Source organism: Chlorocebus sabaeus, chromosome 20 (assembly GCF_047675955.1).
Source record: "Chlorocebus sabaeus isolate Y175 chromosome 20, mChlSab1.0.hap1, whole genome shotgun sequence".
NCBI lineage: Eukaryota > Metazoa > Chordata > Mammalia > Primates > Cercopithecidae > Chlorocebus > Chlorocebus sabaeus.
In genome coordinates, this window is record NC_132923.1 from 6,511,908 (window position 1) to 6,529,522 (window position 17,615).

The 17,615-nt window shown below is 46.7% G+C and overlaps 1 protein-coding gene across 1 annotated transcript in view; it reads right to left on the reverse strand.

The window, feature by feature from the left end:
* Positions 1-2,970: 2,970 nt before the first annotated feature.
* The window catches only part of PRCC (proline rich mitotic checkpoint control factor), a 32,292-nt gene continuing 17,647 nt past the window's right edge, over positions 2,971-17,615 (reverse strand). Inside the window, exons 3-7 of the mRNA XM_007976711.3 lie at positions 15,775-16,341; positions 10,333-10,428; positions 7,038-7,181; positions 4,486-4,551; positions 2,971-3,419 (exon numbers count right to left, since the gene is read on the reverse strand). Of these exons, the coding sequence (XP_007974902.1) occupies positions 3,333-3,419; positions 4,486-4,551; positions 7,038-7,181; positions 10,333-10,428; positions 15,775-16,341 (960 nt within the window). The 3' untranslated portion in view covers positions 2,971-3,332. The remainder of the gene's footprint in view (positions 3,420-4,485; positions 4,552-7,037; positions 7,182-10,332; positions 10,429-15,774; positions 16,342-17,615) is intronic.

The following is a 17,615-nucleotide window of genomic DNA, read 5'->3' on the forward strand; positions in this document are numbered from 1 at the left end:
TTCACGAGGGGCAATCCCGCTGACTTTACTCCTCCAAGCTGAGGCCTGGGGCTGCGGTGAGACCTCAGGAGGGAGAAGTTGAGTAACTTGTACAGGAAAAGTGAACTGGGGCGATTATGCTGAGCGAGACTCCACATGCCAAGAGGGGGAGGGCATTTCTCACCGACAGTCTTCCCATGGTCATTCCATCCCTCCTCCTGCCTCCTCCAGGTAGAGCCTCTCTGGCTGAGCCCACTGTTATATCTGTGAAAGGGCAACCTCTCACCCTGTCACAGCACACGGAAGACCTTGCTGTAAACAGAGCACGGCTCCCACTACAGGGTCCAGCTTTGTCCTCCAGCCCCTGCCCCTTCAGTTCCATGCCTTACCCTGATGGCTCTTTCCTGCTCCAGCCTCCCCTGAGCTGCCCCTTTCTTCCTATCTGCTCCCTCAACTAACGCAGCACAGTCTCAGTAAGGTGATCTGTAACTGGCTCAGGGGCTTCTCAGGGGGACTGAAGAGCTAACATTACATCCCATGAACCCACTCAGGGAGGGGTGGGGCTGGTCATCACTGAGTCCTCACCTGAAAGAAAGCTAAACTTAGGCCGGGTGCGCTGGGCGTGGTGGCTCATGCGTATAATCCCAACACTTTGAGAGGCCGAGGCAGGTGGATCACCTGAGGTCAGGAATTCGAGACCAGCCTGGCCAATATGGTGAAACCCAGTCTCTACTAAAAACACAAAAAAATTAGCCGAGTGTGGTGGCATGCGCCTGTGATCCCAGCTACTCAGGAGAATCACTTGAACCCGGAAGGCAGAGGTTGCAGTAAGCCGAGATTGCACCACTGCACTCCAGCCTGGGCAACACAGAGAGACTCCACCTCAAAAAAAGAAAAAGGAAAAAGAAAACTGAACCTAGAGGGAAAGGGGTAAAAAGGGGCAGACGGGAGCACACAGCCCAGTGTTTTCAGCATCCTTGCCACTTCCCCCAGGCCCCACCGAACTTTAACCACTCCTCCGTACATTGGGGCTTCTTGGACAGTGAGCTCAGCACGCCAGCTAGAGTGCAGATGTGGCTGGGCCCCTCCGAAGGGGCCAGCGGTGTTGCAGAGGCACTAAAACACCCTCATTACGACAACCACATCATCTCTGTGAGGGTTCTAAGTCTGATCCTTGCAGACCTCAGCTTCTCCAGCTCTACTGTCCTGGTCAATGCGACACTGCACATCCAGCTTTGCCCCGGCCCCACCAACATCTTCCAGGGCTCACTGGATCCATTTCTGACCAAGGCCTTCACACCTTTCTCCTTCTGCGCCTTGGCTGTTGCTGCCATGCTAATTTTAACCAAGTTATCACTCTTATTTCTCCCTCATTCTGTCTCTGTCTTCTGTTCATCAGAACTTGAGGCTACCACCTCCAGGAAGCCCTCCCAAATGAAGTCTATCCATTTTCTAATTGTTAGTTATTTCTCGGCGACCAGGAAATTCCAACCACCAAATAAAATGCCATCTTTGGTAGGACTAAAAAGTGGCTTTAAAAAAAATGTGGCTTAAGCCTCTTGAGTGAACTGAAGGAAGTGGGAGGCAAGAGGACCCTTATAGAGATCTAGCCCAATTCTGTCCATTTCCAGAAGACCAGGGAGTCTCCCTCTCACCATTTTCTGCCTCCCAGCCCAGAGCACTTCCAGCTACATCATGACACAGCCCCTAAAATGAGAAAGTTGAATTACTGAATCCCAGGAGCGTGGCGACTCATACGGTTAGGGCTGCATCTGTAGCATACTGGATATAAGAAAGGAAGCACTGGATTCATTGGAACCTAAGATTTTAGGCCCTGCTGAGCACACCTCACCACCTGTGACACCCCAGAGGGGCAGATCTCAGCCCTGACCCCCAGTGCCTCTGTGAACACTGGGAGCATGGTAGGGCTGAAGCTCCTTGCTGAAGTCTTAACTGGCTGCACAGATCTGGACAACTACAGCCTGAGTGTCCCTGTGGGATGCAGGAGCCCTGTCTGGCTCCAGCCCGAAGTAGGTCAGATTTCAGATAAGCGGGTGGTTTTCCTGTAAGTGATGAAACCTTCTCTGTACTTAATGAGAAACAGACTCCTCAACTTACCCCAGCACACAAAACCAGAAGCTTGGTGAGGTTCTAACTTCTGCCTCTTCCTTCCCATCCCCAGGTCTCCACCACATACCTCAAATGCCCCAATGGCCTTAGCCTCCCTTCTCTGTCACCAGGACTGCCAAACACTAATTCTTCCCAGTGTTTTCCAGCAACAGCACACTCAAGCGTCTATTTCTGGTCAACAGCTCCTCCACCTGACATCCAAGGCTCTCTTGCAGGAGTTTCCTCAATGCTACTTTCCTGCAGGAAACCACAGCAGCTAAGCCCTACTGGAATCCTGATACCCTTAGCCATATTTTTCAGTGGTGGTTTGCAGTATGAGTTGCACATTGTTTTTGGAATTATGCCATCTGTCTTGTCACTTCTGAGTGTCACAGTGCATTACAGATAATTGGAGTCTATAGACCCTGTACCTCCTTTCTTCAACAAAGGCTAGGGCTCTGGACGTCTCTAAGGGTATCTCTAGCACCCAAGTTCAATGTGAAGCTTCCAAACCAATCCAGACCAATGGACTACGAGTGTCAATCTGAATCATCTTTAGGGACAGGGATTTTGCCACTTTACCTCTTGCTGGATAGGATTTTTACGTCTGACAACTATTTTGTGCTATTGAAAAAACCTCCTGACTTCACCCAGTCTCCAGAGGTACCTGAGACAAGCAATACATATTTGGGACCACAGGTCTCTCTGAAAATCATCCCACCTCATATAAAGTTGTGCACACCATTTCTAGGGTTTTCAATGGCCACAAACACAGCTAGACGGTGGATACAGAGAAAAAATAGCAAAGCAATCAGGCAGCTCAAGATCATTTGGAAGGTGCTTTACACAAGGCAAACACAAATCCAGAGACAGGGCAGCCAATGTTTGTCAGACTGAATGTTTTATTTCAACAGACATCCCTGGTTTAAAAAAAAAAAAAAGTGGTGGTGGGGAGGGTTCAACATTTCATCACACCTGACAGGGAGCAAAACTCCCATCCCAGAACTCAGAGCCCCTTCAGAGGCATCACACAAGTCTTTGCTAGCTCCAGGACAGAGAGGAGCTGAATTTTCTAACTTGTTAAGAAAAATCTATCAAATATGTTCATTCTCGCAGAGGCGAGGGCTGGGTCCTTGGGGAAAGAGATCCTGGGCTTAGAGCAGCTGCTGGGGTCCCAGAGGTGAAGCTGGGGGCCAGGCCAGCTGGGCTGGCAGGAGATCCTGGGAGCAATCAGTTCCAGAGCCCTAGAATCCATATTTGGCTTGGGTCTGACGGCGGCTGAGCTTGTTCTCCGACCAGGTGTTCTTCAGTTCCAGCTCCCGCTCCTTGGCCTATGGCAAGGAAGAAGGGGAGGGGAGGGTCAAACCAGAATTCTGAGAAACGCTGTCCTCTTGCCTCTGTGAGCTTCCCAATGTAAAATCTTTCTCCTATCAAAATGATTATGGGGAAACTGCAAACTCCTTGAAAGACTTATCGAAGTAAAAGGGGAAGACCCCAAGAAAGCAAAGAAAAATCATTTCTTTGGAGAGTTATCAAGGTTTAAGCAGAATAAAGACTCAAGAATCCTGGTGCTTCCTCTAGTAGAATTAAAACTCAAAAGCTGAAGTGGGAAATGGGCAAATGAAAACTAGAATTTAGCATCTAAAAGGAAGAAAATCAGCCGCCTTAGACACCCAACCGGCAGAGTAGGAGAGGACAGCCTCAAAAGGCTTGGACCAGTCAAAACAGAACACCAACAAACAATTGCTTAGCCTGGAGATGCAGTTTTGCAATTGTGTTGAAAACAGCGTGTAGTACCTTAGAAATTCAAACGATTTTAAAGTAATGACTGAAGCTGTGAAAAACTAGGAGGTGGCCGGGCACGGTGGCTCAAGCCTGTAATCCCAGCACTTTGGGAGGCCGAGATGGGCGGATCACAAGGTCAGGAGATCAAGACCATCCTGGCTAACACGGTGAAACCCCGTCTCTACTAAAAAATGCAAAAAAAAAAACTAGCCGGGCGAGGTGGCAGGCACCTGTAGTCCCAGCTACTCGGGAGGCTGAGGCAGGAGAATGGCGTGAACCCGGGAGGCGGAGCTTGCAGTGAGCCAAGACCATGCCGCTGTACTTCAGCCTGGGCGACAGAGCAAGACTCCATCTCAAAAAAAAAAAAAAAAAAAAAAAAAAAGAGAGAGTTTTATTCTAAGCACCTGCACCTGAATCTTATCTGCATTGAGACTGAAGCAGAGCAGGATAATTCTGAAGGATGTATCCCCTCCTAGTGGCCACTCTGAGAACAGCAGAGGATGCCTGCTAAAAGATGGTCCCTGGCATCTGGGTTTCTAACTCAAATTCAGCCTTCAAATTACCAGATTTACAGAGATCCTGCCTGAGCCAGAGCCCTCAGCTCTCTCTCACCTGATGAATAAGATATGTGATCTGGTGTTTCCGCCGCTGCTGGCCTGTTGGCTGCTCACCTTTCTTCTGCAAGAGAAGAAAACATACTCATTAACCCACAGGATGAAAGCAGAAGTTTCTCATGTGCCCAGATGGTGTGGTATTAGGGACTAAAAGCCCATTCCTCAGCCCAGATCCTGGGGGAGAAAAGTTGGACCTGTTTTTACCTCTATATACTTACAAAGCCTTTATTTTTATTAAAGCCATTATACCAAAAAACCCAGCTCAGAACACTTGCCTGAAATAGCCTGCTAATATCCCCCACTAGACTGGAACTACTTTGAGGTCAGGACTGTCTTCTGCGTCTTTGGTAATCCCACCCTAGCCCTAGCACCCAGCATGGGGCTCTGTCTGCTATGGACATCTGAGACCAGTTTTACTGCCTGCAATCAGTCTGAAACAGTTTGTGGGCCAGGGCACAGGTGACCTTCTGCCCCCCTGCCAGGTCCTCCCACAATCCCTGTGCCCATCTCCCTTCAAACCCTCTTCATCTCTGTCCTCTTCTCCCCAGTCAAGCCAGATGTCTAGCCTGTCTGCCACCTACTGCTTATCAAGCTCGCTCCCATCAATCACCTCTGGCTAAAACCCCCACCTTCCCCATTGTAGTAAGTGCCAGCAGTTTCCCTGGAATTAGAAATTTCACAATCACTCTACCTCTCCCCAGTCTTCCAGCCTCCGCCCGTAACTGCACTGAACCCATAACCAAACTTTGATGCAAATGATTTACTGTCAAAGTCTATATTGGTCTGGGCTTTCATTCTGTGGTTTTTCTGTCCTCTGCCAGAGTTGTCTCAGACTAGAAGCTTCCTAATCATCTCCACCCAACTCCCAAAACTCCTCTCTAGAGTCTCCTCAGCACTTATGTAATCAATTTGCACTGTAATCATTTACACTCAAGTGTCCTTAAATCTCTTCTTCCCAACTATGCTGTCAACTCCTCAAGGACAAGGACCATATCTTTTTCTCCTTTTAACAAAATCTAGTTCAATACAATGAGACGGTGGCAAGAAAACTTGGAGATAGGAAAAGAGCAAATACTAATTGCTTGCTGCTATTTAATGTCATTTAATGTGACAGTTAAAGATGACAATACATAAAACATCCAGCTCCATTCCTGGCCCACAGTGAGCATTAACAACAGTAGCTATTACTATGTGACTATGCTTCTCGACCCACAGTTGGTAGAGCATGCTCTCCTAAGTGGTTTTTCCAGTAAACAGTGATGGATTTATGCTGATCTAACCACAATCCTTTGCTCTGTCCTGTATGACCGCCAGCATTCAGTTAAAACAAACGGCTGGAGCTTGTATGGCCATCTGTGGCCATAGAACAAAGCAAAGCAAATGGGGGGAGGAAAAGGGAACAAAATCCTCGACCTTGGCCTTGCTGGTGCTGGGCTCAAGTCCAGGGCTTTCCCACGTTTTCCCTCCTGTGGCAGGCTCATAAATGTCCACGTTTGCTGTTCTCAGCTACTAGGTGAAGAAATGTTCATCATACTGACTAAAGACAACTAGGACAGAAAAGGCAGGAGTATAGTGTGGGAAATGTGATGAATAAAGGCACTGGAAAGACTACAGCTGGCTACAATCAATAATGAAGAGAACACAGAAGAGTTACACACTCAGAATCTAGGGACTCCAGGATTTCTGAGGTTCTGTTGTGCTCACACCTCAAAGATGTGCTGAGCCAGGTCCCAGCTTGAAACAATGAACTAACTGGGGCCGGGTATAGTGGCTCATGCCTGTAATCCCAGCACTTTGGGAGGTCAAGGCCAAGATGGGTGGATCACTTGAGGCCAGGAGTTCAACACCAGCCTGGACAATATGGTGAAACTCCAACTCTACAAAAAAATACAAAAATTAGATGGGCATGGTGGCATGCACCTGTAGTCCCAGCAACTCAGGAGGCTGAGGTGGGAGGATCACTTGAGCCTGGGAGGCAGAGGTTGCAATGAGCTGTGACTGAGCCAGTGCATGCCAGACTGGGCAACAGAGTGAGACTCTGAAAAACAAAACAAAACCAAAAAAAACCACCACCAAAAAATGAAAACAATTGGAACGAAGAAAGGAGAAAAGGAAGAAGGGAGGGAAGGAGGGAAGGAAATGAAGAAGATAGTATTTTAAAAGAATAAAAATTAAAACAAAAAAAAGCAAAAAACTTTAAATCAAGAAAAGGAAAGAAGGATCTGACTGTAGGGAAAGAGTAGAGTAGCTGTGGATTCTGTGCAGCCTGGGAAGGAGCCACAGCCACAGGCTGGAGTCCTCTCCAACTACTCAGTCTCAGCAACCGGACCCCCCATCCAGCTGGAGAGCTGTTAAACTCCCGCAAAGTTCTAGAGGGAAGGAGCTGCTGTATCTGTGAGGTTTGCTGCATACTCAAGTACCATAGGCAAAATGTGTTTACTAAAGGTGCTGTGACAATAACAATGGGGTGTGGGGTCTAGACGGGGAGTAAGACAAGATTTTGCTTGGCAGCCTCCCAAGCTGACCACTCAATAGACCTTTCCCACTTACTTTGCTGAATGACTTCATGGTTTTCTCTTCTGTCAATGACTTAGTCATCCATTGCTGGGCCCCACTGAGCTGGTCATCACCTTTAATCTCCACAAAGTTGATTTCTTCTCTCCCTCGGTTTCTCTTGCCCTGCAGCCGCTTAAACTAGAAAAGAAAAAAATGCAGGACTCAGGAATCTGGGCAAGGGGGTCGGCAGATGTCACTAAAGAGCCAGAGTTTATGGAATGATTTTGTGACTCACCAATCCCAAGGCACCCTCAGTTCTTCTCTATATCCTTTTACCTGCCACCTACCAAATTCCCTTGATGCCAGATGAAAGGCTACTTGTACTCAGAACGTCTCTTGAACCCACGAAAAGGGAAGCTAAGAGGTATCTCCAAACATGAATGACAACAGAGAACCAGTGGTATGAATTTGTACTCAAACAGTATCTGCCTACCACTATGCAATATATCCATGTAACAAACTGGCACATGTACCCCTGAATCAATTTTATTTTTAATGATATCTGCCTAAAAGGACTGCATACAATTTTCAAATTAAGAATTCAGGGCGGGCGCCGTGGCTCAAGCCTGTAATCCCAGCACTTTGGGAGGCCGAGACGGGCGGATCACAAGGTCAGGAGATAGAGACCATCCTGGCTAACACGGTGAAACCCCGTCTCTACTAAAAAATACAAAAAAACTAGCCGGGCGAGGTGGCAGGCGCCTGTAGTCCCAGCTACTCGGGAGGCTGAGGCAGGAGAATGGCATAAACCCGGGAGGCGGAGCTTGCAGTGAGCTGAGATCCGGCCACTGCACTCCAGCCTGGGCGACAGAGCAAGACTCTGTCTCAAAAAAAAAAAAAAAAAAAAAAGAATTCAGAGCAGGCCGGGAACGGTGGCTCACAACTGTAATCCCAGCACTTTGGGAGGCCGAGGCAGGCGGATCACCTGAGGTCGGGAGTTTAATACCAGCCTGACCAACATGGAGAAACCTCGTCTCTACTAAAAATATAAAATCAACTAGGCGTGGTGGTGCATACTTGTAATCCCAGCTACTTGGGAGGCTGAGTCAGGAGAATTGCTTGAACCAGGGAGGCAGAGGTTGCGGAGAGCTGAGATTGCACCATTGCACTCTGGCCTGGGCAAGAAGAGTGAAACTCTGTCTCAAAAGAGTTTTCAGACTCAAAAAAAAAAAAAAAAAAGAATTCAGAGCAGGCCAGGCAGGGTGACTCACACCTATAATACCAGCATTTTGGGAGGCAAGGGTGGGAGGATCACTTGAGCCCAGGAGTTTGAGACAAGCCTGGGCAATAAAGTGAGACCCCATCTCTATAAAAAAATTAAAAAATTAGCCAGGTGTGGTGGTGCATGCCTGTGGTCCCTGGGAAACACAGCAAGACCTTGCCTCCAAAAAAATAAAATTCCAAGCCCCAAAAAAACACAGAACTCCAGGATTTCTCCTTTAAAAATCAGTTCTTTGTCCGTCTCTGTTCCTTCTAATTGTTCGGTATCACCGAATCAACAGACCCCACACCAAATTGGACATCAGAGACAAAGAATGTGGGGCTGCATAGAAGAGGAGCCTCACACACACACAGAGGCTTAGCTTTAACTTCAAAAGTTTTTAAGGGTAAAGAAAAAAGAAAGCCCAGTAAACTTTCTAGGAGACTGCTACTCTTTCCTCTTCCTAAAAAAACAAAATGCAAACCACACAAGTCATCCAGAGGTGTGCCTCAAAGGGAATGTGGGTGAAGGAGAATAGAATTTTAAAACTCAGAAGCTTCAGTGAGACCCAGGTCCTGATCTCAACATTAGTGAGGCCTTCTATACTCACTCCACCTATAAGAAACTGACTTTTGCCACTAAGTGGGTTCTCAGCTGTCTCCTAGGCTTAGTTGGTTCCCAAAGAAACCAACTATCAAACCTGCCAAGAAGGAGATCCATAGGGAAGTGGATGAACAGTATCAAGCACAGGCAGAAGTATGCAAAGGGACGGACACCTTTCTGGGAAAAGGTAAGCAGAGAAGAATTATTTTTTATAAGAACCTCCATGGAAAGGTAGCACCCCTATTTCTGCAGATCCCTCCTAATAGGCTGTGACTTCCCTGCAGATAAGATAGAACAGTACTTTATATCCCGAATAACGGCCTGAAAGTCACAGGACATTGTGCTTTTACCCTTCCTTTTGCTGAAGCTTGGGAAAGCTAGCAGCAGGGAGAGACCATTATGTGAAACACAAGGGTTATTTAACATAGCTGCTTGGTGCCTCCCCAGATCCATTCTCCTCTTCTTTAGTGTGAAAGAATCCAAAATTTTTGCTAGGCATATTGCCACACAACTAATAAAACACTACATTTCCTAGACCCCCTTAGAACTAGATATGGCCGGCTAGATGCGATGGCTCACGCCTGTAATCCCAGCACTTTGGAAGGCCAAGATGGGCTGATCACTTGAGGCCAGGAGTTTGAGACTAGCCTGAGCCAACGTGGTGAAACCCCATCTTTACTAAAAATACAAAAATTAGCTGGGCATGGTGGCACATGCCTGTAATCCCAGCTACTCCTACTCAGGAGGCTGAGGCACAAGAATCGCTTGAGCCTGGGCGGCAGAGGTTGCAGTGAGCTGAGATCGTGCCACTGTACTCGAGCCTGGGCGACAGAGCAAGACTCTGCTCAAAACAAACAAACAGAAAACAAAAAAAACCAAACAACTAGCTATGGCCACTTGAGCAGATTCTAGTCAGTGAGATCAAAATGGACGTGCTCTTAGGAACTTTCAGGAAGTCTCCTAGAAAGGGAGATGAAGTGTTCCTCCTCTTTCTTTCTCTACCCTGCTGCATCTTCAATGCCAGTGTGATGGCTGTAGCTTTAACTGCTATCATGGATCATAAGAATAAAGGCCACAGCCTAGGGATGGCAAAGCAATGATCAGAAAGAGACTGAGACCAGGCATGGTAAATCACACCTGTAATCCCACCACTTTGGGAGACCAAGGCAGAAGGATTGCTTGAGCCCAGGAGTTCAAGTGCAGCCTGGGCAACAAGCAAGACCCCGTCTCTACCCAAAAAAAAGGAGACTAGATCCCTGACTCCGTGGAGCTTCCAAAGCACCCCTGTATCCTTCTTCCATGAAGAAAAAAACTAACTTGCTTTATATAAGCCACTATTAATTAGAGGTTCTCCGTTACATGTTGCCAACCTAATCCTGATACAGTTTTGTCTTGTGTGTGTGTGTTTTTTAATTTCCTTTGGCTTCAGATTTGAAACATGGTGCCCAGGGGTCAAAGATGGTCACTTGTGCTTTGTTAACTTACTGCTTCGTCATCGATGAAGGAGGCATCTGGGGCAATTTCCTGGGGTGGGACCAGGGCCGGGTCCTGTGCAGGATAGTAGCCACCACTGTAATAATCCTGCAGCCAAACAGGAAAGAAAAACACACCAACTGAGGGCACAGTTGGAGAGGGGAAGGTAAGGTCTGTCCAGAAATGGAAAATCATCATCAAAGAGGCAGTGGTGAGATATCCACACTACAGCTTCTTCAAACAGACCAGTTAAAGGCATAGATCCCAAGGACTTACCTATAACTCAAGAACAGTCCCTACAGCTTTTCTCATCTACACTATCCAGACAGATGGGTATTTTTTAGGAAACGGTAACAAGAAATAAAAACTGTCTCTCCTGCTTCAGTCTATACCTTACTCCCTCAGCTACTTCCTAAGAGCGACTCTCACCCCTTACCTCTACCATGCCCTCAGCCCTGCTCCTCCTGCTCATAAGACCCCAATGAGCTACGATGCGAGCAGGGACAAGAAGGCATATGTCATGCCATTCCTGCTCCTCATTCTAGTTTGGTCCCGTGGATACAGGGAAACAGTCTAAACAGGGTGGGGAGGCTATAGATCTCTGATTTAAAATAACCACTATTAGGATACAATGAAACTTACAAAGCTGGGAACAAAGCAGGTTTATTTACCAGATTTTTAGTTCAGGAATCTCATGATTCCCCTTAGAGGTGAGTGGCCCAGATGTTGTTGCAGATCCTAGAGAAGAGGAGGGTGACGGCAAGGGCAAGGCCCCTGCTTGGCCAAGTCAGGCAGCCACAGGGCCAATAAACTGTTTCCTCCAAGGGCCTACACTTTTTTCTAATTCGTCCACTTCGTCTTAAACTCCAAGAAATGTCCCTCTAAGAATATTCATTTTATGATGAGCTAAATGAAAATAGGTTTAATATTCACTACATAAAAATAATATATAAAAATCCAGAGCAATTAGAGTATGGATTTTTTTTAAATGGTATTCACAATAAGATACATTTAAATTTCAGAGTCCCCTAGTGTATTTAAAGTGCTTTAATTTACATAGATTATCTCAATGGTGTTTATAACTGCACATAGAATTCTAATTTGTTATTCAATTTAAATAGCTTTTTTTTTTCTGCTAAAGAGTTAAAAACACTATCTTTCTCCATCCTTCTTTTTTTGTTGTTGTTTTTTGAGATGGAGTTTCGCTCTTGTTGCCTAGGCTGGAGTGCAATGGTGCCACCTTGGCTCACTGCAACCTCCGCCTCCTGGGTTCAAGTGATTCTCCTGTCTCAGCCTCCCATGTGGCTGGGATTATAGGCGCATGCCACCACGCCCAGCTAAGTTTTGTATTTTTACTAGAGACGGAGTTTCATCATATTGGTCAGGCTGGTCTCGAACTCCTAACCTCAGGTGATCCACCCACCTTGGCCTCCCAAAGTGCTGGAATTACAGGCGTGAGCCACCAAGCCCAGCCTATCTTCCTCCATCCTTCTAACAACAACCTTAAGGGCAGATATACTATCTCTGCTCAGCCTATATGAAACAACAAGGCTTAACAGCAAAGATTTAGGAAACACAATTGTTTTCAAAGTATTTGGTCAGAACAGGTTCTCCACAAAGCCCTCCCTCTTCACTCATGCCCGGATTGAAAACAATAACGCTGACCATTCAGAGAATCACAGTGGTTGAAGAGATTTAAGTCTTCCAACCATCCCAGGCCAGCAGTTTTTAAACTTGCTGAAGCTGCCCAGTCATGGGGCCAGCAAGCTGCCTCTGTTCAACTCCACCACTGGTGCCAGGTCCCCCAGCCCCTGCTCCTAGGAGCCCTCTACATCTTGGGAAGCTCTGACTGCTAGGAATTATCTCTTAAACCTACTTACAACCTGACATTCTATACTTTTACTCTCTGAGGCCATACGGATCAAATCTAAATATCTCTTCCAAACAACAGGTGAATACAATATGAATAAAAAGTTACAATCAGCATTTATTGAACATTGACTATTTTCCAGGAACCACCATGCTAAACTAATGTAATTATTTTAGCAATGCTTTGAGTTGCTCTGATATCCCATTTTAACCTGAAGAACCTGAGACTGAGAGGCGGTTAAGTAACTTGCCCAAACTCAGCTTGAGATTCAAACCTCAAATCACGCTCACGATTCTCTTTATTCTTCTTTTTTTTGGGGGGTGGGGGGTGGTGGTGAGGGGATTCTCTTTATTCTTATTTTGCACTCAACCCTCCAGATTCCATTCTTTCCTCTTTGGCCCCAACTGTCCCTTCCTGTTTTTCTCAATACTCCTCACCTCCATAAACTCTTCTTAGACTAACTGCTATCTAGAAGTCTATGCCATAGATTCCCTTATCCTCATTATCCACATTTCAGGAAGCTATCTTGTAACTCCAAGATTAGATACCAGTCCTCTTCCGCCTTCCCTTCATACCTCTCATCAGCTCCCACAATCAGATTTTGTTTTCAACATAGGGGAAGTGCTCCAGGACACTGGTCTAGGCAAAAATTTTATAGCTAAAACCTCAAAAGCACAGACAATAAAACCAAAAGTCGGCGGGGTACGGTGGCTCACACCTGTAATCCCATCACTGTGGGAGTCCAAGGCAAGCAGATCACCTGAGATCAGGAGTTCCAGACCAGCCTGACCAACATGGTGAAACCCAGTCTCTACTAAAAATACAAAAATTAGCCAGGCGTGGTGGCAGGTGGGTATAATCCCAGTTACTCGAGAGGCCTGAGGCAGGAGAATCGCTTGAACCCGGGAGGTGGAGGTTGCAGTGAGCTGGGATCACACCACTGCACTCCAGCCTGGGTGACAGAGCAAGACTCCATCTCAAAAGTAAAAAAAATTAAAAATTAAAAATAGGCAGGGTGCGGGAGCTCACGTCTGTAATCCCAGCACTTTGGCAGGCCCAGGTGGGCAGATCATTTGAGGTCAGGAGTTCGGGTCCAGCCTGGCCAACATGGTGAAACCCCGTCTCTACTAAAAATACAAAAAAAATTCGCCGGGCGTGGTGGCACATGCCTGTAATCCCAGCTACCCAGGAGACTGAGGCAGGAGAATTGCTTGAACACAGGAGGCGGAGGTTGTAGTGAGCTGGGATCGCACCACTGCACTCCAGCCTGGGCGACAGAACAAGACCCTGTCTCAAGAAAAAAATTAATTAATTAATTAATTAAATAAATAAAAACAATGCCCAGGCACAGTGGCTCTCGCCTGTAATCCCAGTACTTTCGGAGGCTGAAGTGGGCGGATCACCTAAGGTCAGGAGTTAGAGACCAGTCTGACCAACATAGAGAAACCCGCCTCTACTAAAAATACAAAAAATTAGCCAGGTGTGGTGGCGCATGCCTGTAATCCAAGCTACTCGAGAGGCTGAGGCAGGATAATCACTTGAACGTGGGAGGCGGAGGTTGTGGTGAACCGAGATCGCGCCATTGCACTCCAGCCTGGGCAACAAGAGCGAAACTCCGTCTCTAAATAAATAAATAAATAAATATACAAAAATTAGCCGGGTGTGGTGGCAGGCACCTGTAATCCCAGCTACTCAAGGCTGAGGCAAGAGAATCTCTTGAACCTGGGAGGCAGAGGATGCAGTGAGCCGAGATTGCACCACTGCACTCCAGCCTAGGCAACAGAGGGAGATTCCATCTTGGGGGAAAAAACAAAACAAAACAAAAAAACACACACACACAACCAAACTTCGACAAATGGCACTATATTAAACCAAAAAACTTCTGCATAGCAAAGGAAACAACAGAATGAAGAGACAACATGTAGAACGGGAGAAAATATTTACAAACTATCCATCTGACAAGGGACTATATTGTGGAATATACAAGAAACTCAAACTTAACAATTAAAATAATAATAATTTCATGAAAAAGTGGGCAAAGGATCTGAATAGACACTTCTCAAAACAAGTAATAGAAATGGCCAGTATCTATATCTTTAAATGCTCAACATCACTAATTATCAGGGAAATACAAATCAAAACTACAATGAGATACCATCTCACACCAGTCAGAATGGCTATTATTGCAAAGTAAAAAAATAACAGATGCTGGCAAGGTTGTGGAGAAAACGAGAACACTTATACACTGGGGATGGGAATGTAAATTAGTTCAGTCACCATGGAAAGCAGTTTGGAGATTTCTCAGAGAACTTAAAACAGAGCTACCATTCAACCAAGCAACTCCATTACTGGGTATATACCCAAAGGAATATAAATTATTCTACTGTAAAAACACATGCACACATTTCATCACAACACTATTCGCAACAGCAAAGACACAGAATCAACCTACATGCCCATCAACAGTGGCCTGAAAAAAGAAAATGTGGTACACATATACCATGGAATACTACACAGCCATAAAAAAAGAACAAAATCATGTCCTTTGCAGCAGCATGGATGGAGCTGGAAGCCATTAAGCAAATTAACACAGAAACAGAAAACCAAATACCACGTTTTCACTTATAAATGGGAACTAAATACTGAGTACACATGGACACAAGGAAGGGAACAATAGACACCAGGGCCTACTTGAGTGTGGAGGGTGAGGAATAAAAACTACCTATTACAGCCAAGTGTGGTGGCTCACACTATAATCCTATCACTTTAGGAGGCTGAAACGGGCAGATCACTTAAGGCCAGAAGTTTGAGACCAACCTGGTCAAATGGTGAAACCCGTCTACTAAAAATACAAAAATTAAATTAGCAGGCATGGTGGAATGTGCCTGTAGTCCCAGCTATTAGGGAGGCTGAAGAGGGAGAGTTGCTTGAACCTGGGAGGTAGAGGTTGCAGTGAATCAAGATCGTGCCACTGCACTCCAGCCTGGGCAACAGAACAAGACTCCATCTCAAAAAATATAAAATACAAATACAAAAATTAGCGGGGCGTGGTAGTGGCAGCACACACCTGTAGTCCCAGCTACTCGGGAGGCTGAGGCAGGAGAATCACTTGAACTCAGGAGGCAGAGGTTGCAGTTGAGCCAAGATTGCACCACTGCACTCCAGCCTGGGCGACACAGATTCTCTCTCAAAAAAAAAAAAAAAAAAAATCTGTACACCAAACCGCTGTATCATGCAATTTACCCATGTAACAAACCTGTATATGTACCTTCTGAACCTAAAATAAAGGTTAGGAAGAAAAAAACAGATATATATATATATATATCACAAATATGTACAAATATTATGGATCAATAAACAATAAATAGATTGTTTTCAAAATAAAGGTGTCATTTATGTGGTTCACCCTGTCAGACTTCAAGACTTAGGCAATTTAGATTAATATCATTCAGAATACAGGTATGTTCTGCGGCCTAATAAATCAAGCCAAGGTGACACCACAGAGGCTGTATCACTAGCTCAAAGCTCTCCTTGACCACCATGTTCCAATATTCCCTCGCCTGCCCTCTGTGCCTCCTACCCACCTGATAATAAGCACCAGCGGCATTGGCATCGCCATACGTGGAAAACTGATTGTAGCTGTAGTCATCCCCAGGCTTAGGCATCCAAGGGGCCCCACTTGAGCCTGCTGCCATCTTGAATTCAAGGGGGGCATTGGCTGCATCGTCCTGGAAAGCCGGCTCTGGTTCCGTGCCTGGAGGCAGCTCTTCAGGGACAGTGGGGATGGGGTAAGGGTATGGCTCAACTCCAGGTGGCTCGGCCTTTTCAGGGAGGGAGAAAAAGTTTTCGGGGGCTACTTCCTCATCACTGTCGTCTTCCTCCTGCGTGATCTGCTTTGTCACCTGCAGGGCAGCACTCTTGGCAGCAGCCTTGATAGCAGAGGGCGACGGAGTGGTGGTTGTGGTGCCCACAACAGGGGCAAGAGAGGAAGTCTTGGTCTTAGAAGCCAGTCTGGAGGGCTTAGTATCAGGGGAGCCATCCGAGGGTTTGCGGGAGAAGGCATGGGGCAGGAGCAACCTGTTAGTCTCTTTCACAGTCAGGTTTTTAGGTTGGGGAAGCAAGGCAGACAAACCAGTCCCCTCGCCGGATCCCTGGTGAGCCCAGGTTTGGGGTAAGAGGAAAGAAAGATGACAAGTGAGATTTTATGTACTAGCAACACCAAAAACAACAATTACAGATAAGTTCTCTAGCCTAAAGTCTTACCAGCCCTTGTTTCCTCCTCACTTCCATCCACTCAGACCACCCAATCTGGGCTTGACTCCTGCTACCTCAGACCTTTCTGCGGGCTGCTTCTCCCAAGGTGAGGTATCATTCTTCTCCTCTTCCATCCCAACCCCAGCTCCACTGCCCTCTTCCACAGAGCGAGCCTTCCTCAACTCTGTCTTCAACAAATACGATGCTCTTAACCTCACATCATCCTTCCTCCCAAAAAGCCCAGGTCTCTCCGGTTCATCACTCAACCTCTCTCCATGTCCTGAAGGGACCTCTTAACACAAGAGCCCTCGCCTTCCTTCGGAACACTACCCAAAATCAGGAACAAGGTTCTGTCCAAAAGAGACATCCATACTGCTGCCAGAAGTTCCCTCCCGGCCAGGCGCAGTGGCTCACGCCTGTAATCCCAGCACTCTGGGAGGCTAAGGTGGGCAGATCACGAGGTCAGGAGCTCCAGACCAGCCTGGCCAACATACCGAAGGCCCGTCTCTACTAAAAATACAAAAATTAGCCAGGCGTGGTGGCGGGTGCCTATAATCCCAGCTGGGCCCTGTAATCCCAGCTACTCGGGAGGCTGACGCAGGAGAATTGCATTGAACCCAGGAGGCGGAGGTTGCAGTGAGCCAATATCATACCACTGTACTCCAGCCTGGGTGACAGAGTGAGACTCCGTCTCAAAAAATAAAATAAATAAATAAATAATAGTACCTTTGCCTAATCAAGGGAGAAAGCTAACCCTGAGCGAGACCCCTCGGCAGTGCTAATGGTGCCTAGGAAAGACTGGAGGCCCAGCACGCTCAACAAGGAAGTAGTGAGTCCAGAGACTGCAAGGTGCCTCACACAGTTTTTTCCAACCCTTTAAATTGCTCTCCTTGTCACCATCCCCAGAGCACAGCAAACAGGATTTCCTTTCTCTTTTCTTTCCCCACTTAGATAGGAACCTGAAGCCTCAGTGTGGATGGAGCAGCTCCCTCAGGACTTCAGTGCTAAAGCTATTTTTTTTTTTTTTTAGTCGGAGTCTTGCTCTGTCACCCAGGCTGGTGTGCAGTGACATGATCTCGGCTTACTGCAACCTCCACCTCCCAGGTTCAAGCAATTCTCTGCCTCAGCCTCCCGAGTAGCTGGGATTACAGGGGCCCACCACCATGCATGC